The sequence below is a fragment of the Phasianus colchicus genome, chromosome 23, assembly GCF_987193195.1.
Source record: "Phasianus colchicus chromosome 23, bPhaCol1.hap1.1, whole genome shotgun sequence".
NCBI lineage: Eukaryota > Metazoa > Chordata > Aves > Galliformes > Phasianidae > Phasianus > Phasianus colchicus.
In genome coordinates, this window is record NC_143458.1 from 1,612,129 (window position 1) to 1,636,297 (window position 24,169).

The 24,169-nt window shown below is 45.4% G+C and overlaps 1 protein-coding gene across 4 annotated transcripts; it reads left to right on the top strand.

The window, feature by feature from the left end:
* Window positions 1-1,888: 1,888 nt before the first annotated feature.
* DDX6 (DEAD-box helicase 6) lies at window positions 1,889-19,681 on the top strand. 4 transcript variants are annotated; one of them, XM_090123542.1, is made up of 15 exons: window positions 2,556-2,901; window positions 3,795-4,012; window positions 4,107-4,576; window positions 5,995-6,058; window positions 6,540-6,644; window positions 7,867-7,996; window positions 8,478-8,624; window positions 8,869-8,967; window positions 9,780-9,898; window positions 10,245-10,373; window positions 10,684-10,800; window positions 11,991-12,054; window positions 13,539-13,640; window positions 14,298-14,477; window positions 15,547-19,681. In XM_090123542.1, exons 3-14 carry the CDS (start codon window positions 4,377-4,379, stop codon window positions 14,471-14,473), a joined length of 1,452 nt encoding a protein of 483 aa, XP_089979668.1. In that variant the 5' UTR covers window positions 2,556-2,901; window positions 3,795-4,012; window positions 4,107-4,376; the 3' UTR covers window positions 14,474-14,477; window positions 15,547-19,681. The 4 variants fall into 4 exon arrangements, with proteins under 4 accessions (XP_089979667.1, XP_089979665.1, XP_089979668.1 ...); XM_090123539.1 differs by lacking the exons at window positions 2,556-2,901; window positions 3,795-4,012 and adding an exon at window positions 1,890-2,141; XM_090123543.1 differs by lacking the exon at window positions 3,795-4,012.
* Window positions 19,682-24,169: the final 4,488 nt, after the last annotated feature.

Consider the following 24,169-nt stretch of genomic DNA (forward strand, 5'->3'; position numbering starts at 1 on the left):
ATGAGCAGGTTTCAGGGAACACACTGAGGTCACAGGCAACAATTTCCCTTGCAAGTACATACTGCACTGTGTGACTGCTGCCACAGATGAAGCACAGGATCCATGCGATGCAGGAAAAGTGACAGAGAGGAAAACATGGACGAAAAATAAGTAGAGATAAAATACACTTAAATTAAAAACAATGCTGTTTTACAGGACACTAGCAGGTATGCGACCCATAATTGAATAAAACTATAATTAAATTCAACAATAAAGTTTGAGGACTGTTTTGGTGCTTGTGCATAGCAGCTCCTGGCTGAACTCTGACATTCTGCTGCAGGTACTTATTCTAGCTTGAGAACTGATTGTATATGATGACTAACAGAAAATGTTAACTTGTATAAGGTTTCCTGATAGTAGGAAATCAGCTGTACAAAAAGATGACAAAATGCACTCCTTGAGGATGATCTACTCTGTAACTACCAAGCATTTCAACTGACCGGTTTGACACTATACTGACTTTCTGAGCCAAACCTGTTCTGACTCCTGGATCTTCTCTCTGATGTTTTCAGTCATCTCATTCGTTGTTATCATCACAAATAAAGCTTTGCAAACCCAGTCAGATTTACCCATCTGTTAACTACTGCTCTCATTTGCTCTTTTAAGGTTGGTGCACCAACCTATTTCCTGCACCTCTCTCTGCAAAGCACAATGCCTGGCTCTGCTGAGAGCTGAGCAAAAGCACCCAGGCAGCACAGATGTGGCATAGCAGAGACCTCGCCAGCAGTGATTGCTGTGCCCAGTGGCCAGCCAGCAGCACGGCATGGGTGAGACGATCCCCTGGCAAAGGAAGGCACAAAATCTATCTTCAGGTTCCCGCTTCTCTCGTCATGCACGGAAGGGAAGCTTAAAAAGGACATCATGTGGAAGAGAGGATGAGAAAGGATTTGGGGAGCTCTCTGCCTTGGGATGATGGCTGACATGGCAAGGGGTCTGCAGCAGAGTGAGTGGTGTGGGGGTGAATAATAACTTAATAATGAGGCTTCTTTTTGGTGAGAATACAGAATGACTACATGAGAAGGGCTCCAGACATGGCAGAGATGATTGTGCTGTCTGTGGCAGAAACAGTGTAATTTCTTTCAAATTAAATGGAATAACTGAAGAAAAAAAAATATTGAGATTCTCTGCTTCTATCTTCAGTGCTTTGATGGAGGTTGGACTCCATTTGGAATCACTCAGCCCCATCCAGACTTTGTGAAGAAAAACAGCCCCAAAAGAAGTCAAGTCATTCTCATCTATTCTGGAAAACAGAACAGCAGCATATGCTGTGTGCACAGTGGTTTTGAGGGCAGAGATAAAACAATGATCTAAAACTGGTGGTAGATGTGAGGAACAAGGAGAAAAATAAATATGACGTGAGAAAAACAAATGGGGAGAAAAAAAAGGGGAGAAAAGGGAGGAAAAAAGGAGAGAAAAGGGAGGAAAAAAGGAGAGAAAAGGGAGGAAAAAAGGAGAGAAAAGGGAGGAAAAAAGGAGAGAAAAGGGAGGAAAAAAGGAGAGAAAAGGGAGGAAAAAAGGAGAGAAAAGGGAGGAAAAAAGGAGAGAAAAGGGAGGAAAAAAGGAGAGAAAAGGGAGGAAAAAAGTGGGGGGAAAAGGGAAAAGGTAAAAAGAGGGGAAAAAGGAAAAAAAGGGAAAAAAAAAAAAGGAGGGAAAAAGAGGAGGGGAAGGGAAAGAGGAAAAAAAAAAAAAAAAAAAAGGAAGAAAAAAAAAAGAAAAAAGGGAAAAAAAACGTGGGTGGGAAGACCCAGCGCTGCAGTTCCACCAGCGCCGCAGCGCGATTCAAGCCGGCGCTCTCCGCCGGAAGTTCCACCCAGAAGGCCGACCGGAAGTGCGCCCCTAGCCGTGACCCCGCCTCAGCTCCCCTCACGTGACCGAGGGAGCAACGCCTGGGAGCCTACGCGTGGCGTGCGTGCGGACGTACGAACGTGCGTGCGTGCGTGCGAGGCGGGGCGACGTGCCGTGCCCAACCCTGCCGGGAGGGGGAGGGCGCACGGGAGGAAGGAGGAAGCCGCCATCTTGGAGCGTCGAGTCGCCATAACAAGGCACCCAGTGGGAGCGAGAGGATTTTTTTACCTGGGCGAGGGGGAGCGCGGCTGGTGGCGGTGAGGACGGGCCGGAGCGCCGGGGTGGGCACGGGCCCGGGGGAGCGGGTGGGGCGGTCGCCGCCGTCCGACCGGGCCTCGCGGCCTGCGGGGCGCCGCGGAGCGCCGAGGCCTGGCGGCGCCGAGGGCCCGCGATCGGGGCGGCGGGGCGGCGGGAGCGGCGGGGCCGGAGCTCGGGGCGGGGCGGTGGCGGCGCTCTCCGCCGGCCCGAGCGGCGGGGCCGCGGGCGGGGGCCGCTCCATTGTTCGCGGGCGGGGGTGCCGCTGTGGCGCAGCTGCCTCGGGCGGGCCGTGCCGCGCCGGACGGCCGCCGCAGTGCGGCCCGGGTCCGGCGGACGCGATGGGCGCCGTGCGGCTCCCGATGGCGCGGCCGCTTTGTGCGGGGCCCGCCCGGCGCGGCTCCGCGGCGATCCCGGGGCGGGTGGGGTGGGGGCGGCCCGAAGGGAAAGTTGTTGTGCGGGGCCTGTTTCCGCCGGGCCGTTTGTGAAATGGTGGCGCTTCTTGGCGAGCGGGGCGGTGATTCGCTGCCTTTGGCGAGGTGTTGTTTTCTGCTTTGGTCTGCGTCCTTTTAAAGCGTGGCTCTGAGCCTTAAGGAGCCGAGAGGTTCTCCGTGCCGCAGATATTTGAGAATTTGCTGCTGCTCGGATCAGGGTGCGATCCGTGCCTGCCGTTACTTTCCTGGTTCACGTGGTTTTTACCAAGTTAATGGGAAGGAGAATGCTCTTTCCAAAGAGAATCTGAAACTGGTTTTAGTCAGGAAGGTAAGCAGGAAAAGCACCCGATTTTAAACTTTCACTGCCAAATTATAATTGATGCACTTGGAAACAGCCGGGCAGTGTGAGAGGAATCTGAGTTTCTTTTCCAATCTCTTGAAATGCTCTGTAATACACCTTTTATTTTCCGTAGAAATGCTTTGGGGGGTGGGGGGAGGGGCAAGCAGTTTTTCCTTTACGTTTTCTTTCTGTGAGGACAAATTGCCCAGACCAGCAGCACCACTTTCTGTTCCTCTGGAAGGTTTTGAACCAGAAGTGAGTTGGCTCCTTCAACGTGGTGTAAGGAGCTATCAGTCTCTGGGCCATACTTGCTTTCTGTCTGTAAGCTGCAGGCTTTGTGTTGTCTCTGTGGCTTTAGCAAATGCAGTGTCAGAGTTGAGTCGTGTACCAGACCGTGGAGCAGCTCAGGTTGGAGGAGCCCTTTGAAGACAATCTGCTTCCAGCTCCTGAGTGCAGTTTGTGCTGGCAGCTGGAAGAGAACGTCATGCAGAACGTGTGAGCATGGAGTTAGATACATGCTATAAATGTATTTTACCGACTGCTGCTTTTAGGCATCGTTGCTTAGATTCAGTGAGAAGTTACTGTGTCTGTTCAGCTTGATGATACCATGGGCTTCTCTGTTTGAATGGAGTTAAATCAGTACCCAGTTTAAAAGTTTGTGAATAAGCTGTCAGAACTTGAGAACTGGAGGAAGTTGGTTGAGGGTTTTCTTTCTTTTTTAGTTTTAAAGATCATTTTGATTTCACTTCTTATGTGAAAAGGAGTCGAATGTTTTTTTAGGCCTGATGTTAATTTCCATTTGATGCTGTCATTTTGCTTTCTGTCAAAGCCTTGTGCCTAACATTGTTGCTTAGAATGGTGGTTTTTCTGTGTCCCAGCAGTACAGGAACTTGAAGAACAGGCGAAGCACTTGAGATAATTTGTGCCTAGGTAGTATTTTTCAAGCAGTCCCTGCAAGGCTACTGAAAGCACAGCTGTTTACAGAATCATCTCTGGTGACCTCAGCTCAGCTTCACAGCGGGGAGAAAAGGTTTGATATGTGTCTCATTGTGCTGAGGAAACAGAAAAGCAAGAACTGTGTTGTGCTGCCTGCAAAGAGGTGATGTTTGCATAACGTGCTGTGTTGTGGGCTGATTGAGATGTGTGTGTACAGAAGTCCGTGTATTAATTGTGATTGTCTGCTTCTCTTTCAGATTGAAGCAAGTGAATTCTGATATAACTCAGCTTTGTTAGAGGGCTTTTTTTTTAAAGAAAAAAAAGTTGATCCACAGTGCATCAGAGCAAGTTACTACTTTACTTTTGAGTGACTTACAGGTGCTTGCCTGCATTGCAATAAAGGACTCATATATTGAGCAAGACTTATTTATCTCTTCATTTTGGAGAGTCTAATAAACTGTTATTACAGTTTCTGTACTGACTTTCAAAGTTTTGAAGTCTAAAAAGACATCTTTAAACATAGAAACATGAGCACGGCCAGAACAGAGAACCCTGTTATAATGGGTCTATCCAGTCAGAACGGGCAGTTGAGAGGCCCTGTGAAACCCAGCGGGGGCCCAGGAGGTGGAGGCACACAGACTCAGCAACAGATGAACCAGCTGAAAAATGCCAACACAATTAACAATGGCACCCAACAGCAAGCACAGAGTATGACCACCACTATTAAGTGAGTATTCGTATCGAGTGCCTTAAGAGTAATGCTTACATGAGTAATGCCTTCTTGGGTACTTTTAGAAAGTTTGCTTCTGTTTTATGACGCTGATGACAGAAGTGTCCTGGAATGTGTGATATGAAAAGAAAGCTGTATTTCCAGGTGTGAGCTTCTGTCTGACATTTACCTTTGCAGTTTATTTGTTGTGAAAATTGAACTTGATGCTTTGCTTTTTCAGAACATGTAGCTGCCTGTCAGTGGTAGCCCACTGAGCAGCAGCATCCTGTTTTCTTTGCTCATTTTAAGTGGTGTGGGAAGGAACAGAAATGTAAGACAAAGGAGGAAGCACAGCCTAATCTTAGTCCAGTTTTGCTTGCTTTGGGGTTAGTTGTTGCAGATCTCTTGTGGTGAGAAACTCTTTCCAGTTGGTTCTCTTTTGTCAGTGAACTTAAATGGTGGTGTGTGCACTCCCTGGTGTAACGCTCCAATTTCAATTAGTCAGAGCCTAAGCCAAGATATGGTGGCACCTTTATGACACTCTTGTATGTTTCTCTTCTATCACACTGCTGTTGGAAGCGTGCTAATAATACATACTGGTTGGAAATTCCCTCACATCTGTGAGATTTGAATGTTACTTTTTTCCTCCCACAGTTGCCACTCCTCCCAAGCAAACGTGAATTTCTGTTTTGCTGCTCGGTTATTGGTGAAGAAAATCTGTGCCTGAGAGAGTGCATTATGGGATGCTCTGACTCTTAATGTTTGCTTAACTCATTTTCAGTTGTGGTGTTTTTAAACTGGATTACTACCCAAACTGAGGTCATCAGAACTTGCTTCTAACTGGGACTTGGGGAGGAGAACTTGTTCTTTCATATGGGGTCTTTTCAGAGGGGAAAAGTGTCTGAATCTCACTGAGAGTCAAATTCAGAATATGTTCAACATACAGTGTTGTACATTTCACTTAGTTTTCTCCCCAGAAATATTTTCATTTTATTTTACTTATGGATATAAAATAGACAGTTCCTGAACTCAGAAATGTGGGTCTTTTTTTAATTTTTTTTTATTTTTAGCACCAGTAGTAGAATTATACCTGTGTGAGTTTATTACTCTTCCTTAACATCACTCTGTCAGTGCTCAGTTTGAAATCTGTGTTCTTGTGAACTGATTCAGTGGCCCAAAAATGGGGCTTGAATCATGACAGGATAAAGATTTCCCAAGTTTGCTTTGCACTTGGCAGGCTGCTCAGTGCCTTTGTTTACCATTTCCTGCCTATTACATCCCACTTTGCTCAGAAAAGACTTGAGCTTGTGCTTGTAGATGCTTTTAGCATACAGGAGCTGAAAATATTACATGTTAATCACTGTTGCCAAGAAAATCAGAATGCAAAACAGAGTTGCTAAACCAGCCTTTGTTTTTGTTTGTTTCTTTTGCTGTAGACCTGGCGATGACTGGAAGAAGACTTTAAAACTCCCTCCAAAGGATTTGAGAATCAAAACTTCTGTAAGGATGCTTGAATTGCAGGAATGGAAGTTGTGGGCGAAGCCACAGTGAAGCAATCGTATAAGATTCAAAAGCACTTAAACTTTTGCTTAGCTGTTTTAAATGAGAAATTGTTGTGTAAAATTAATTTGGTCTCTTAAAATTAGTTGCTTCTTAGCATTAGGTGCTTCTTTTGTGAAGCTCAATAACTTAGTTTAATGTATTTCTTGTTACTCTTGTAGCTTCCAGGCAGGGTCCAATGTCTTCTGCAAGGCAGAAATCAAAAGATGTCCTGTATATTCACAGGATCGTATTTGGGTTTTGGAAAATTGATATTTACTTCTCCACTGTATGATATTGCATAGATAAGTGAGAACTCCTGTCTAGTAATGGAACATGCTTTCTGATCTTCCTGCATAAGCAGCCTCTCCTTGGGTCTGACTGATGCGTGACTGTGGTTGTGTGTCCTAATCTTATGGATGTGCTTTTTCTGCTTATCCAGGACGTGACCTCCACAAAAGGAAATGAGTTTGAAGATTACTGTTTGAAACGGGAGTTGCTGATGGGAATTTTTGAAATGGGCTGGGAAAAGCCATCTCCTATTCAGGTTGTTAAAATAAACAGACTTGTTCTAAGCAGCAGCTTTATTTTTATAAATTCATTGGTATTATTTGTGCTTAAATGGTGAACTCTTGTGTCATGGCTTGGGGAACTGGGGGTTTGAACAGCAGGATTTTGTGACTGTAGAAGGGAAGAAACACTGATGTCCAAGTAAATCATAGCTGTTGGCTGATGAAGAGAGAGGGATTGACTGAGATTTTAGAGAAACTAACTTCAGTTTTCCTTTTCACTGTGGAGGCATCAGTGTGTTCCTCATTCAGTAGCATCAGTGATGGCAGTCACAGTGAGAACAGGACTGTTCTTATACATTTCCTGGAAAACTTTGATTTGCTGTAGATTGCATACCTTCAGTTGTTACAGAGGTTTCTGTATGGCTTTATCACCCATTCTTGGCTTTTTTTATCGTAAGCATCTGGAAGGAGTCATAATGGAGATTATAGGAGAGAGATTAATGTGTTAGTAAGTTTTCTGTCCCTCCCTCTTGCTTTTAAAAGTTGTTTTATGAGTAATTGTAGATGTGTGTGAAATTGCTGTTGGGAGGCAAGATAGTGTTAGTTTTGTTTTTAATTGTTGCTTGGAGAGTTATCATTGACAGCTGGGCTACTTTATGTCTGTAAGGAATGGAGGAAGCTAGGGCTTATTTCTAATATATCTGCTTTGAAACAGATTCTAACACATCACCTTTTCCAAGTGAAAAGATTGTAGATACTTGGGTTGTTTAGATGTTGCTGTAAAAGAAAGCAAAATGAAGAATACCTGTGGCCTGTACCTGAATGGCTGAAGTCTCAAAACCAGCAGGCTTTCCTTTTAAAAAGTCTGTCACAGAGGCATGCAGGTTGGAAATTACATGGGCTGATGCATTTCCAGTGTTAAGAGACGTGTATCTTTTTCTGTTGGAGAAGTTTGCAAGTGTCTGTCGCTGTCTCCTCAATTTTTTTTCTCTGATTTTTTTTTTATTACTTTTTGCTGGTATGTCAGTATGGGTTTTCCATGTCTGCAGTATCCAGTAGGGTGGGATGAGAACTTTATTTGGGTTATTGGGAGCAGATAGGTTTAACTTCTTCCCACTGTAAGTACACAATACTTACAGGATGTTCTGTTCACAGAATAAACATGCAATGTTATATTGTTAGTGAGGAGAGGTATATTTTGCTCATCTCTTTAGTGAGCCTAGCTCATGATTATTCATGCACTGACTGTCATTTCAGGAGGAGAGCATCCCCATTGCTTTATCTGGTAGGGATATCTTGGCTAGAGCGAAAAATGGAACAGGCAAGAGTGGAGCCTACCTCATTCCCTTACTTGAACGGCTAGACTTAAAGAAGGACAACATACAAGGTCAGTTGGGATGGGTCTGCCTTAGCTGCATCCGGGTGGTGGTATTGTTGCTCACTATCTAGACCTGAATCTAAAGCTGGTTGATGAAAAGCAGTGATGTAGGTTGTCTGCTTATACTTGTAAAGCAAGTACGTGGGGAGTGGTGGAGGGAAGGTGGAATTGTAAAAGTTGCACGGTTCTTTTAAGGAACTTGAATTGGAAGGTATCTTCCAGACTTTACTTTCCTGCCCCAAAAAGTGGATTTGGAATAATAAACAAGCATGGTGGCTGGGAGAGCTGTGTGGAATGAGTGTCAAGGGATGTGTGTGGCATTTATCTTATTTTAAGCAGCTTCTAGGACTTCTCTAAGGATTCTATCAGGATATCTATAGTGGAACTGCAACACTTTGAAATCTGGCTTTTGTGAAGCTTCCGTGTTCTACAGGAAGGTATTTAAGACTGTGTGTTGATAGTAATTCATGCTGGTATTTTTAACTTTCAGCAATGGTGATTGTTCCCACCCGTGAACTAGCCCTGCAGGTCAGTCAAATCTGTATCCAAGTCAGCAAACATATGGGAGGTGCCAAAGTGATGGCAACAACAGGAGGAACCAATTTGCGAGATGACATAATGAGGCTTGATGATACAGGTTGGAGCACTTTGCTGCATTACAATTATTGTTTGTTAGGGGCTTTTATCCTGAGTGAGAGAATTTGTACTTTTCTCTTATGCCTCAAAACTTGTTACTGTTTGCTTGTTAGAAAATAGTTTGTGATGTGTCTTCGTCACAGTATATAGTTATTTTCTCAAACCCTTGGTATAAAACATGTCTCTGAGTGCTGGAAACACTGTCTGAATTGTCTTAACTTTTTTTTGCTCTTCTAACTCCACAGTGCATGTGGTGATAGCTACCCCTGGAAGAATTCTCGATCTCATCAAGAAAGGAGTAGCAAAAGTTGAGCATGTCCAGATGATAGTATTGGATGAGGCAAGTTGCTCACCTTAAAACTTTTTTCACTTTAATAAGTTAAAGCAGTGATGTGTCTTAGCCAACCACCTCATTATGCACAGCAACAAATAGCTTTGCTTGAGGATACCAAGCTAATTCATTTCTTGTTGTTTTGAGAAGGTATTTTGGCAGAAGAAGTGAATTTTTTAAGAAAGCAGCCTAAGAAAGTTTTACTTCTCTGTTTACTTTTTTGTTGCTGTGGAACAGATTAACAGTCACTTCTGAATGGAGGGAATGCATTTTGTTTAGTTTCAGTGTATAACAAGTGAGTGGTGCTTACCACAAGTTCATATAAACTGATTTCATAGAATCATAGAATGGCCTGGGTTGAAAAGGACCACAGTGATCATCCAGTTTCAACCTCCCTGCTATGTGCAAGGGTCACCAACCACCAGACCAGGCTGCCCAGAGCCACATCCAGCCTGGCCTTGAATGCCTGCAGGGATGGGGCATATGATTTGTGAACGTCTGAGAGGATTACAGGCTTCTGAGTGAGAAGGTTGAGAAAATAATTGTGTGAAAGCTCTTGGATTCTATTTATTTTTCTTTAATTTGATTCTGTTTTGAAAACCAGGAAATGTAAACTTCCTTTAAGTGGTGAATCCTGTTTCCAGCAGCTAAATCAGATATCTTTTAAAGTGTAGTATTTACTCCAAAGGGAGTGATCCCATCATGAAGCTGGGGAAGAGACTATTCCTGGTGATTTTTTCCTTCTGCAGTGTAACACTACCAGAAGTCTGGAATCTTGTCCAATCTCTTTAATGTCTTATTTTGTACTTCTGATGTTACAGGCAGATAAGTTGCTGTCTCAAGATTTTGTTCAAATAATGGAAGACATTATTCTCACGCTACCTAAAAACAGACAGATTTTGCTCTACTCAGCCACTTTCCCTCTGAGTGTACAGAAGTTCATGGTGAGTGCAGCTGGAATCTCTTGCACACGATTGTGGCATTGTACATAGGGTACACGAGTGAGTGGTGTGTGGTTGTTACTATTATTTATGCACCCATGCTTTCTTGGTTTAATATATCAGCCTAAATATGGGGTAGAAGGTAATTGCTTCTAGTGTGGTCTGATGCCTTGGAGTTATAAGTAATCTTTCTTGAAATTTTACCTGCCCTATCTCATGGCATATACAGAGTGGCTGGGTACTGCATTCTTGCCTTGGAGGAATTTAAGTGTGCCAGAAGATAGGGATAGGGAGTCTTTATGCTGTTTTGCATGTAGATACGCCTGCTTTATTTTTCTTTGTCTTTCAGAATTCCCATTTGCAGAAACCCTATGAGATTAATCTGATGGAGGAGCTGACCTTGAAGGGAGTTACCCAGTACTATGCCTATGTAACCGAGCGTCAGAAGGTTCACTGCCTCAATACGCTGTTTTCCAGGGTAAGTGATAGGGCTAAGAACCTACAAAAGCATTTTTCCCCTTCAAAATGAATAATAAGACTTAAGGTGACAGAGGTTTTTCCTTGACAAGATGTACTAATAGTACTGTATAAGCTGAAATTAAAAATGATTCTTATCCTGCACTTCTGTGGTACAGAACCTTGCAATTTTTTTCCCCTGTTGTTCAGAAATACATATGATATGAATTGCTTGCAGCTCTTTTTTTTTTTTTTTGAGAGGGATTTAGATGCATGCCTTAGATTTGCTGTTAAAATTCTGTGTTTACTGAACACACTGATTATATGTCCAGCTCCAGATCAACCAGTCGATCATTTTCTGCAACTCCTCTCAGCGGGTTGAATTGCTAGCCAAAAAGATCTCCCAGTTGGGCTATTCCTGCTTCTATATCCATGCTAAAATGAGGCAGGTAAGTATGAGGTTACAGCAGTTGCTGCCTGAGTTCTTCTCAGCTCTACTGCATAGCTGTGAATGAAGTCTCAGGCTTGCTTTAAATTTACATGTCCTGTGAAAATGTATTTTGTTTGGTTCCAGTTTGTGTCCAGACGTTTTCATTTCTTCCAAACTGATGAGTTGGTGTTCAGGAATACAAACAGAGCAATACTCAGCTGATGTGAGCACACCGCATGACTTTGCAAGGAACACAGCTTGTTCTGTGGCTGTAGGGGAATCTGAGAAGTCAGAGAGACAGCTTTGATCAGAGCTCTTAGTGAAAGTGCCAACTACTGCATGCATAGCAACTTAGCACCCATGGCCTTGCTGTAAACCATGAAAAATATCAACGTGGCTTTGGTGCACAAGGATTTATGGTACTTACAGAGTATCTCACATCCTCAGGCTTCATACTGTAGCTTTCCTTGTTATTAGCCAGTGAACTGGGGCACTGCGAAGAGGTTGAAGCTAGAACAAATTAAAACAACAGCTTTAATGGCAACCTAGCTGCTCATTGGACTGACAAATAATACAAACATTTGCTGGGCTATGTGTGGGGCAGTAATTGAAGCAGAAGTGGAGGTGATGTCAGTGTTGAGGACACAGATGTGCAGGTGGATTGCTTGAGACCTGATTTTTCATTTCTCTGATTTGTCAGTAGTTCATCTTTCTGGTAAAAATGGAGGTATGGTTGTTTGATGGGATGCTGCAACTTGTTCATTTCACTCTCTGGAAATGATACAACTTAATCTTTGTATGGTCAAGAGTGGCTTGTTAATGAGAGAAGAGTCTGCACAGACACATGGCTCATACCATCCCTGACTGATTCAGTGGTGGAAAATACTCTGCCTTGGAAAATGGAGTTACTTCAAGTTTTAAAGGAAGGATGTTTCCAGATTTTATATAAATGCTCACAAATACATTTTTAGGATGTAAGATATTAATATATAGAATTTGGCATGGGGCTAGAAGAGATAATAGTCAAAACATTGAGAATGAAGATGTGCTTTGGGCACCAAAATTTTTTGGTGTTAAGAAGTAGAATGAGGAACTTTGAGTCAGCTGATATTCATGAGGAGGTGAGGGTGGGATTAGTGGTTGTAAATTGAGTACTCAGCTGGAGGTCGTAGCTGTTCTTTAATTGGTTTTTTACTGATGTGTTTCCAGGAGCATCGCAACCGCGTGTTCCACGATTTCCGAAATGGCTTATGCCGCAATCTTGTTTGCACTGGTAAGAGTTCCTATGCATTTTTCTGTTTCTTAAGTTTGTGGTGGAGTAGCCATTAGCCCAGGTATAATAGATAAATTGTTTAGTGATAAAGCTAATCTGTTTTAGTAAGAGAATTTTTGTCATACCTGTGTGTAGTAGGCTGCAGTGCTCCTGTATCTCAGCATCACAGAATGGCCCGGGTAGGAAGGGACCTCAAGGATCATGAAGCTCCAGTCCCCCTAAACCCCCCTTCCCTTCCCCACCCCACCACACACAGGGTCACCAGCCTCCCCATTTAATACCAGCCCAGGCTGCCCAGAGCCCCATCCAACCTGGCCTTGATCACCTCCAGGGATGGACGGGGCATCCACAGCCTCTCTGGGCAGCTGTTCCAGCACCTCACCACTCTCTCTGTAAAGAACTTCCCCCTGACATCCAACCTAAACCTTCTCTCCTTCAACTTCAAATCATTTCCCCTTGTCCTGCAGTTATCTACCCTTTCAAAGAGTTGATTCCCCTCCTGTTTGTAGGCTCCCTTTAGGTACTGAAAGGCTGCAGTGAGGTCACCCCACAGCCTTCTTTTCTCCAGGCTGAACGAGCCCAGCTCCCTCAGCCTGTTGTTGTAGGGGAGGTGCTGCAGCCCCTGATCAGATTGGTGGCCCTCCTCTGGACCCTCTCCAGCAGCTCTCTGTCTTTCTTGTACTGGGGGCTCCAGACCTGGACGCAGTACTCCAGATGGGGCCTCACAAGGGCAGAATAGAGAGGGACAATCACCTCCCTGTCCCTCCTGACCACCCCTCTGCTGATGGAGAGCCTGCAGGCATACAGGCTTTCTCTTTTAGACAAACCGTGGTGGTGCAGCTTGTTAACAAATCCTTTCATTTTGATACTTTGTATTTCAGTTATGTTTTCTGTATGTTCTAATATGTGAGTGTTCTGTAAATTGCTGGATATGAAATAGTAGGAGAGCTGTAGGTGGAACTGTGGCTAGGATTATTGAATAATGATTTACTGGTTCTATAAATGTTCGTAATTCATATTTTCTAAAAGCTCTGCAGTTCTTATCAGTCTGTATATGACCTGAGTTGTCTCTTAGAGGTGCTAATAAAACTCACTTGAAATGATACAGAAATAGTTAAGTTAGTGGGATGTAGCTCACATTTCAAGTCTGTTGTGATAACAGCAGTGAATGCCTTATTTGATGAGATGCTTATATAAGGTGACCAGCTCAGAAATAGTCATCATGTGCAAAAACTGGCTTGGTGTGCATTACTTCTTTTGACCTAGATCTGAAGACTTCATGTCTTGATCATTCTTTTTTTATTATCCTTAAAATGGATAGAGGAGGAAGAGGCTGTAACAGAACTGTATATAAAATGTCTTGGTATACAGAAAGCTTATCTTTAGAAACAAGTCCTAACCAATGTTCAGAAATGCTAAATTTCCCAGCCCAGCATTAGATTTCGTGGAAGTTAACGTTCTTCATGACCTGGGTTGTCTTTCAGATCTGTTTACCCGAGGTATTGATATCCAAGCTGTGAATGTGGTGATAAACTTTGATTTTCCAAAGCTGGCAGAGACTTATCTCCATCGTATTGGCAGATCAGGTGAGAGGAAAAAACATCTTTTAGGGACAGCTGTGCTGATGACTGTAATGTCCCTTAGGCTTTGATTGGATTCTTTCTGTTACTGTACTTGATAATTATTTTGAGTAGCTTTGTTTTTTTTCTGATGCTTACTTACAGGCACCATCTCATAGGATTTTCTTCCCAAATACCCAAGTAAATGGCTGTGCTCTTTAAACTACCCTGAAGAGCCTGGTCCAAAAAAAAAAAAAAAAAAAAAAAAGAAAATGAGGAAAAAAAGCACCTTTTGCTTTAATTTCATGAAACTTGCTGATGTTTATTGTTTGCAGTTTGGGAAGATTCTATATTGAAAACTTAGTTTCCATGGTTTTTTTTAAGCGTAGTGGCTTTTGTTTGTTGGTTTGCATGTGCTCCAAGGTATGTTTGTGGTATCTGGACAGCTGCCAGATACATCCCTGAGAATGGCAGTGAAGAATGGAATTCTGTTTACTTCAAGTTCCATGCTGCAGTAGTGGAAGACTTTTACTTGGTAGTAGAAAGTCCTTACCAGATGTTGCTGTGAAGCTTGCAGGGCTCCGGGTTGACATTTATAATGAGAAAGCTATGTTAATAACATCTGCAGGATCTGCAGGCTTTTCAATTGACCTTCTGTTACTCAGTTTAAATTTCTTTTTTGAGGTCGCTTTGGACATCTCGGCCTGGCCATCAACTTGATCACCTATGATGATCGATTCAACCTGAAAAGTATTGAGGAGCAGTTGGGAACTGAAATAAAACCCATACCAAGCAACATTGACAAGAGCCTTTACGTGGCAGAATACCACAGTGAACCTGTAGAAGATGAGAAACAGTAACCATGTGCGTATGTGCTGACCTGGTAGTTGTGTTGGAATGTCATTGTGGGGCAAGAGGGGAAACTGATGTGCTGAAGTGTTGGAATGTGAAAACAGAGGTTTGAAATAGGCTGTCAGAGGAGATGGGGAGAATCCTTTTTGGAGACAGGATGGCTATGAGCAGCGTAATGAATTCTTTCTGTATTTCTTAGCTAAGAAGAGAAGTAGAGGCAGAAAGTTAAGTGATAATTAGAAAGGTGAGGAGAGAACATAGCACTGACAGAACAGCCTGATCACCTCAGCAGCTGAGAGAAGGTTCAAGCCATAGGTGCCTCATATTTGTTTTGCATTCTTTGATTCATAGAACTTTTGCAAGTAAGCAAAGTAGGTAACAGAGCTGTAATTCATCTTCATTGCCACTTGAGGTCTACATAGCATAAAAAGAAAATGAGGTTTCTTTGGCAAGGACTTTGGAAGTGTGACTTTTTGATTGCTATCTGAGGAAAAAAGGCTGAGTCAGTTCACAATCCAAGGAAACTGTTATTCTCACAGTCACAGCAAATAGAGGGTAATATTTGATCTGTTACTAGTTGAGTTGCTACAAACCATTTGGGTTGAAAGGAGTTCTGTAGTGTATCTTCCCTTAGAGATCATGAATTAAGAATTCTATCAAAGCCGCTGAAATTACCCTCAGTTGACAAAAAAAAAAAATTGCCAAAGAAACAGTCTGTTAATTAAAATGAAAATCAAAATGAAGCCTGTATCTCTATGAAATAACTGAAGGCTAGCCCTAGCCAGCTGGTCATGTCAAGGTGACTTGTGGCCTCTACTTTGCTGGCTGAGCTTTCTCCATGTTTTAAAATAAATAAATAAAGCAAATCAAACGGTGAACCTGGGCAAGGTTTTGGGTGGCTTCCTTGGGGAGAGAAGTTGGGTCATAGAGGCACATCTGAGGTACAGTGGTTGAACTGCACCCGATGTCAGTGGCTTTTCTGGAGCTGCCCCACAGTCAGCATGATTCATTTCTTAGGTTCTGGTTTTGCACAGAGCTGACTTAATTGCAGGTGTTGTTATTTATGTATTTATTCATTTAGGCTTTGACTACATATGCCAGAAGGTGAAGCCCTTTGATCCACATCTGTGACACATCATTTCTCTGGGGATACCCTTCTCTTTGTGGGTTTTTCTTCGTCTTTTCATTTTGGAACTATGAAGACTAAAGAGCTCGGCCTTTTTTCTTTTTAAATTTGGCAGCAAGGAAGAAAGAAGATGAAAGGAGGAATGTCTTTTTGTTTTTTCCACTTGTTTGCACTGTGTGCTGATTGAACATTAGTTGCACTAACTGCTGGTTTTAAATTTTTTTTTTCTTTGGGTGGGAGGGGCAGCAAGGGAAGAAGAGAAACCCTGAAAAGAGAAGAATCTTTGAACACGAGCTTGTCTGCGATTTCAAATTCTCCAACCATCGACTGAGTGCATTTCAACTTCTCCCTGGTTACTCATCTGTTTTTAAGCTAAAGAGCTTGTTACTTATTCGTGCAAAGTGCCTTATGCTATGAGACCATTCAGAATATCACCTTTCCGACAGCCCGAGGAGTCAACAGCCGTTTTTGGTTTCAGGTCAAAGTTCCCCTCTCTTCCCCCTCTCTTCCTCTCCAAGTACTCGAGGCCAGGGCTGTGAGGTGAAACTTATTGGTAATACTACTTTGTCTTCAACCTTTTTTTTCCTTTTCTTTTTTTTTTAGTTGGAGGAGTTGATATGCATCTGCAGTTCACCCACACTGTAAATACCTGTATTTAAAACAAAACCAACTTAAAATCTGGGCTGATTAGGTGCAGCATCGTAGCTCCAGAAGGAAAGAGTAGCCTGTCATCTCTTGCAGGAGCCATAAGAAAACCCCTATGCTCTAGCAAAACACTAAAGACTGGTTACCATAAGTCTCCATTAGTAGTTCCAGCACTTGATATGTAGACTTGTTTCAGAGCCGTGGCCCTCTTTCCTCTGGTGCAGTGTGTCCCATAGAAAATCAGATGTGTATATTGTACAAACTTTGTAAATATTTTTTTTTTCCTGTTTGGGTTCATATATAACTTTTTGTTCTTTTTTTTTTTTTTTTTTGATGAAGGTTGCTGGGGTTAAAGGGATTTGACTGATTATGGGAGCAGCTAAAGATGAGAGGGGCTCAGTTTTCTGCAACACTAAGCGATGAGAAATGCTCTGAGCAGGGCAGGCCTCCATGTGTGTCCCTGGTCAGGGTGGGTTTGCTCCGGTGTTAGCAACACTGTCTGTGCCACTTGTGTGGAAGAGATTATTTGCGAGGCTCTGAGGTCTCAGAAGTCTGTTGCTTAGCTTGGTTGAGACGCTCTTCAATTTCCCCCTTAGAAACTTCAGGAACTTTGCAAGCTCTGAAGGGTGCCATGAGCTGCGTTCTGCGTGGCACGAGGGGGATCCAGCGGGTGTCAGCGCTGCTGAGCAGGATATGCATAAGCTGTGGATTTGGGTTTAAAAGAAACCATAGGAAACCGAGATGCATAAACGGACAGTTCTGGAGCTCGATGGGAATGATTGATTTCTTGCAGCATTGTGTATTTTCTGCCCAACACAACCTCAATACAGACTTTTGGTGAGCAGGGAAGGGCAAAGCCCTGTAAGTGTCAGGAGCTGCAGAAAGCTGCTTGCCATCTGCTCTGTTTAGGCACGAATTGCTGTCTGTCACTGCGTTGTATATTGCTGGAACACGCTTTCTGGTCAAACGGTGTTGCTTTAAATTGTGCCCCTCCCAACATGCTTGATGTTTGGCCTGATCTCCAGGCAAAAGGAGTGAGACAAATCAAACTGTAAACTTTTAAAATTCCCTTTTAGCCTGTTCAACAACAGCGTCAGGAGGCACCTGGACGAATGCAATCCCTTTTGCTCATTTATTGTGTATACAGATGCTGCACTCACACTATGCTTGCTTACTTTGAGGCAGGAATTAATTAATTGTCTTAATTTCTCCCTTTTTTTGACCTCTCCCACACTTTTTTTTTTCTTTTGTTTTGAGTATAATTGTTTGGAACCAAAAGGCAGACTTACCTGTCCTTTTTCTCGAGGAACACACAACCAAACCAGGTGCCTCCTGACAACAGCTTTACAAGATGATCGAAAGGATGTTTTTTTATTTTTTCTTTTTTTTTTTGTCAGCAGTGACTCCATAACTGTAGCAAATGCTGCACTAGAGTACAAACTCAAGAGCTTGGTCACAGACACTCTGTGAGCCACACAGCTTACATTTGACTGGCAGGTACTAAATGTAAACAACTTTGGGGTGCTGGGAGGGGGGTGGGGGTGGGACTTTGTGGGTGATAACTTTGACCAAAAGTAAAATCTTGCTCTTGTACTGCAGCCAGCTTATGATTTTTCCAGAGTCAGAAGAGGGATCATTTTAGTGCAACAAAGACATGAAAAATGTAAATAAAAGTTTTGTATCTTGCCAGGGCACACGCTTGTAACAAGAACAGGATAGCAGTGTTGAGTGAGGTGCGTGTGCTCTGCTTGGATGTGGGGTAGGTGAGCCTGGTGCCATGCTCTGATGGTCCCTCTTGAAGCACAGAACTTTTAAATGGAAAGTATTACTTTAAACTTGGCCTCTTATTGAGGATTGGCACTTACCTGAACTATCGGGGGCACCATTTTTAGGTGGCTTCCAGTACTGAAGGAAGCAGCCTATTCTTGGTGCTAATAGGCTATCTCAAACAGATGCAAATGGAAAGATGCTCCAAATGACTAGGGTAAGCCTAGGGTTTTTTTTTCCTTTGTTTGTTTTTCTCCCCAAGATTAATTGTGTATCAACCTTGGCTTCTTGAGATTCCTTGTGACACCCTGTTCTTTTTCTAGTCACACGCCAGCCTTTACATTTATGCATTACTTGGAGCCAGTCTCTTCCTTCAGCGGAGGAGCCCTTGGGCCAAATACTTCCTCTGACAAAGATGGCATCAATAATAATATGATTAATTCTGCATTTTTTCCTCCCAGATGTCTAAAACTCCTTGAATTGAGGTGAAATGGCTGCAGAGAGATTGACACCAATCCGCAGCCACTTTATTCAGATAAGCTGTAGGCTGGCCTCAGGGTGCACACTGCCAGGAGGGCAGTGCAGTTCTGTAGGGCTTTCCCTCAGTGGGGGGTGGGGGGTGGGTTGGTCTCAAATATGTATTTTAATTTCCAGAATGAGATGGGAGCATCTTTCCTTTGCGCTCTGGGACTTTTTGTTGTTGTGGGTAAGAACACGGAAGCTCGATATGAATTTGTTGTATACATGTTGGTATCAAATCATCTCATTCTGATTTTGATTTTGGTTTTTTTACTTGGGTTGGGGGAGGGTGTCTGCTCTAAGGATTTAAAAATGCTTCACATGTTGCAGTGATTGAAATGATGGGAAGGGTGAAAGCCTGGAGCAGAGGGCTGTCCTGCAATGGCTCCCGTTCTGCAGGATGCCACAGCACGTGGGCTGAGCTGCATCACAGCTCCCTTATCCTGCTGCTGTGCTTGGCAGTCCTGCTGTGAAGGTTGGGCACAGCAGGTGTTTCCAGTTGCTGTGAACTTGCAGTCTCTTTTAATTGGAGTTGATAATAAATGAGGGCTCTGGACCGAAGAGCATGCATCTGGCCTTCACATGAAGGCTTTGCTGGATCATCCCGTGCGTTTTGCTCAGCTCACTGCTGTGTTGCTGACGTGTCTACATGGAAGCATTTTTAAATTCTGCTCCAGACAAAGTGAGGGAAGGGTAAGGAGGGGTGGTGGGAGGGATGGGTTTATTAAGATACAGCCTTGCTGTATTTTAACCAATAATTAAAGGGAAGGGGTGGCAGGAGAAGAAAACAGTCATTGTTCCCGTTACACAAAAAAAATATGGAACTTTATTTGAAGAAAAAATTATTGCAGTTCAGGTGGGGTATCGTAACCCACCGCTCCCTAGTCAAGAAGTTGAACGTTACTGTTAATCAGTGAACAACACGGACAAATCATTGCAAACGTTTGGGGGGGAGGGGAAAATTGGCTTTTGGTTAAATTGGTAATTGGCAAACTCTCCAGCGGAGCTGAGAATTGGTTGAGAATGTATTTCTCTCTGGATACGTGTGTGTCACAGCACCGACTCGGGGAGAGTTTCACGAGTTCAGAGTGCAAAAATAAGACATGATAAAATCCTGATTTTGTTGATTTAAACTCAATAAAAGCTCCCTGGAACACCAGCATGGTCTCACGTCTTTCTTTGAGTGGTGCTGAGCCCAAACCACGCCGACCTCCTGCCTTGCACACACAGCCCAGTGCTACACGATGCCCTGCAGCAGCAGCATCCAGCCCCACGGTTTGTGGTTTTGTATGGTGCCAGCGTGCATGGAGAAACCCTTGGGCTGTACTGGGTGCAATGAGCACCAGAACCAGAGGGCTTGGGATGGACACGTGGAGATCAGGGAGTCTGACCCTCCTGCTGAAAGCTTTCCAGTCCTCATTCCTCTCCACGCAGCTCATAGATGTCACTGGTCACAAAGCCACAGTCAGCACTGCAGGTGGGAGAAGGCAACCTTTGTTCCCTGATCAGTTCCTGATGTAAATACCCCATCGTTGTGAATCCTGCAGCAAGTGTAGCGTGATGCTTTTTCTTAGCCTGTGTTTAATGCTAAAGTACTCATATTAAAAGAACCTTTCTGGGTCTACATATACTTCAACTGTTAGAAAATAAATCATATCCTTCATCCCACATTCTTCATCCTGAACCTCACCTCCTCTGCCCACACATCCAAACCCATCTCATTGCACCCTGCATCCCTCAGCCCTTCTGCATCCCAGAATCATGGAATGTCCTGAGATGGAAGGGACCCATGAAGGATCATTGAGTCCCCCCTGGCTCTGCACACAATCACCCCAAATCCTTCACCCTCCTTTTTCCTGCATCCTTCATCCCACCCCTGCCACCACATCCTGCACAGCCACGTGGCTGCCTGGCCATGCAGTGGGACATTCATGGGGACATGCTGGTCTGGGATGGCTGTCGGGGCCCTGGGATGGCTCTAATGAGTCCCAGCTGTGCTAACAAAGCAGTGACTCCCACCTGCTGTGGGGCTGGGGCTGCCTGGGCATATCTGTGCCTTGTTGGGAGCCCAGGGCAGGGCTGGTCCCAAAGCCTCTTAACCCCCATTGGGGGCTGTTTATAGGGTTCCTGTTATTAGGCTCCCACCCTGCTTTTTCTGCTCTGCTTTCTGAGGCAGAGCACAGCCCTGGGGTGCCCTCAGCTCTGTAAAACAGGATTGTGGGTGCTGCAACCCCCTCTGCTTGTAGCAATGGGGGTGAGCAGGATGCTCCTCCAGCCCCAGTGCTTCTTTCTGGGGATACAAAACAACACAAGGGGCTGCTAGAATAGAAGAAATGCTTGAAATCTGTTTTATCTCACTTCCTTTTTTTTGTCTCCTGTTGCAGGGTGAGTGAGGGCTGCAATAAGGATCAGCCCAAACCTGAGAGCAGTTCTAGAGACAACAGGACCACAGAGGAGGTGTGTGCCTGCTGCTCCCCTGGAGGATGGGGTTCTTGCAGTGAGAAGTGCAGGAGGTGCTGCTGGTGGGGGGGTTTCCAGCAGCCCTTCCCTGCTGGAGTTGGGGGTCCTGGTGCTGCTTCCTGCTCTGGGCCACTCCCTGCTCTCCTGCAATGGGGTGCAGAGGCTCAGCACCCCACAGTTGCTCTCTTTGCCCCTCTCCTCATGTCCTGATGCAGCTCTTCTCCCAGAGGAAGGCAACCAGCCCTGTATTCATCTCCCTGTTGAGGAGCTGCAGTGATGGAGCTTTGCTGGAGGATGCAGTGTGCCCTCCACATAGAGGCGGAGGCTGAGCTGACCCAACAGGCAGACCTCAGCTCTTCAGGTGAGTGCTGCACGCTGGTCCTCGGATGCAGCAGAACCTCAATCCCCTCCACCCTGCCTGGTGTGGGCTCTGTACCCCCCAGGGCCCCATTCCCTCTGGCTGCTGGCAGAAGCAGTGGCTTCCCTTGCTGGTGTTGGTTGGCCAAAGGCTGCCCCTTTGGGTGGGGTGTTGTGTGGGTGGGGTGCAGCTCCTCCAGCCTGTTTTCCTGGGTGTGGAGAAGCAGCGTCATGGTGAGCAGTGCTGTTGAATCGTGCAGGTGTGGCAGCTCAGTTCTCAGTTTATTTGTGTTTCTTCAGCATCTTCCTGGGTGAAGGAGGTGGTGGCAGATTCCAGGGGGAGAAGCACCTCCGGGGTGGGGCTGTGAGGAAGGTGGGGGCTGCTTCTTGGTGGTACTCAACCCCCCATGTTGGAAGGTGGGAGGCAGGGCTTGGAGGGGCTGTGCTCAGTGTTCTGCAGCTCCTGCAGTGCTCCATCACTCAGGCAGAGGCCTTGATGTGATGCTGCTGCTGAGCTGGGGAAAGTTTTCTTTACAGAGCTGTCTCCTCTTGGCCACTGGGGGGGGCTGGCTCCTCTCTGATGGTGGCCAGGTGTGGGCTGGGGGAACTCATCTCCGGGGTGGGGAGTGGGAGGAGAGCTCACTGTATCCTGCTTTGAGGAAGGTCCTGAGCTCTGGTGCCTGGCTGGCTGCTTTTCCAGCTACCCACGTGTCTCAGTGAGGCTCTCTACCTTGGGGTGCTTGAAGAGCTTGTAGGTCCCACCCTTGTTCTGGGTGAAGCTGTTTGTGATCTCCAGCAGCTGCTGCCAGGAGCTCAGTCAGCAGGCAGCAGTGTTGGGTGCTGTCTGCCTTCTTTTCCTCCTTACCTGGGGCGTATCAGTGATCTGCTTGACCTGCAGGATGCTGATGTAGTTGGTGAAGGTCCCCACAAGAGGGATAACTTTAGATAAAGGGGGAAGAAGAATGCAATTGGTGGGGGGGAGAGAAGGATGAGGCTGGTGGTGCAACTTTTCTTTTCTTGGCAGCTTGTGCTGTGAGGGAGCCTTGCCTTGGCTGAGAGGCCAGCCCTATGCATGCTGCTTGGCACATGCTTGTGGACTCTGCTCCAGTCTCTGTTAGGAGCACAGTTATGACTTAATCGAGTATAACTGGTGCTCCTGTGTGCCTGACACTGCAGGATCCAGCTGAGCACCCAGCATGGGTGCTTGAGCTTTGTCATATAGCAGCGTGAAGCTCTGCAGGGAAACGCTTGAGCAACTGCTCTCTGTTCCACTTGGATCCAAGGCAGGAGCAGAGCTGAGCAGAGGCTGCAGGGATGACATGGTTTGCCAAAGGCCCTGCTGCATTTATTCTTCAGCTCTCATATGAGCTACATGGTTAATAGAGCTGCCACCATGGGCTGAGCCAGCAGCTTCCTGTTGTGCTCCCAGGGGCTGCCTGCAGCACTAAAATGGCCTGAGGATGTGGAGCACACCGTGCACCTCCTCTGCCCTCTTGTGTAAGAGCAGCACTGCTGCTTCAGGAAAATAGAAGCAGCTGGGGTACATGGTGGGGTCCTTGTCTATCCATGCTCTCTGCTGGGGCTTTAAATATCTCTCTAAGTGGAGAGCATTAACTGTCTGTAATGGCAGTGCCAATGTTTGACCACCAATTAAGTGCTCTGTGCTTGCTTGGTGTTTTGGTTTGTGCCTTTGACCTCCCAGCTTGGCAGAGCCTGGTGCTGTCAGCTTCATGCCCTCCCTTCTCATCCATCCCTGGGAGAGGGAAATCAGAATCCCCATCACCACAGAAGTGAGGAGCAAAGTCAGATCAACAATAATGGTGCCCATCCCAAGGCAGGGTGGGCTGCCCCGTGGGTGCTGGTCACCCTTTTCCCATTTTACCTTCACCTCTTTCCCAACAGAGACGATGGGCTCTGCTAAATTGGGCAGAAAGGTGGCAGGGAGGGCAACAGACAGAGCAGCTCAGGACTGAGACACATTTACAGCTGCTCCGGGGAAGGAAATCCACCTCCTCCCACCCAACAGTTAGGGCTTGGCTTGTTTTCAGCTTGACCAGAAAGGCAGAACATGTACATGTGCCAACCACTGTGCTTTGAGTCCCCACATCCCCAGGAAAAAAAAAAACAAAACAAAACAACACACTTCCTGTGCAAAAACACCCAGAAACTGAACCAGGGGGAAAAGAGTGAGAGGTGAAAGGCCCCAGGGAGACCCAGCCATCCTGGGCTGCAAGGGGAGGTGGAATGGGGATGGACTGGAGCTGAGGGGGCACTTGCCCTGCTGCACTCCCAGCATGGTTCCTGCTGTGTGCTGCCTCTGTTGGGTCGGAGGAGATGCTGTGCATTTCACACCCTGTAGGCGCTGCTCCCCCAGGCAGAGCTGGCTGTGTCCCTGCCTGCTTGCAGGGCAGGAGGAGGATCTGAAGCCTCAGCTGACAAAATGCCAACAGGGAGCAGCTGTGGGGCTGCCCTCACCCCCAGCCCAGCACTGGCTGTGGTTACACTGCAGGACCCCACTCCCCTTGAGTCCCCATTCCTCCTCCTCTCCACATCTCTTCCCCCAGAAGACTCTGCATCCTGTCTTTAAATAAGAAAAAAGGCAAAGTTTGTGCAAAACATTTAGATTTGCTGTGAAAACGAGAAGCAAATGTGTCATGCTTTTGTGGAAGAAAATCATTCAGCATCTAAAGGCGAAAGGCAGCACTGTCTTGTACTGAAGTGCACTGGGGTAACACTATCACTGCCCAGACTTCTCTGCTGGGTAACTTTCCAAACACAAATCACAGGTGGAAGGGAAGGGGAGGTGGGAAGGGGAAAAAGGAAGGGAAGG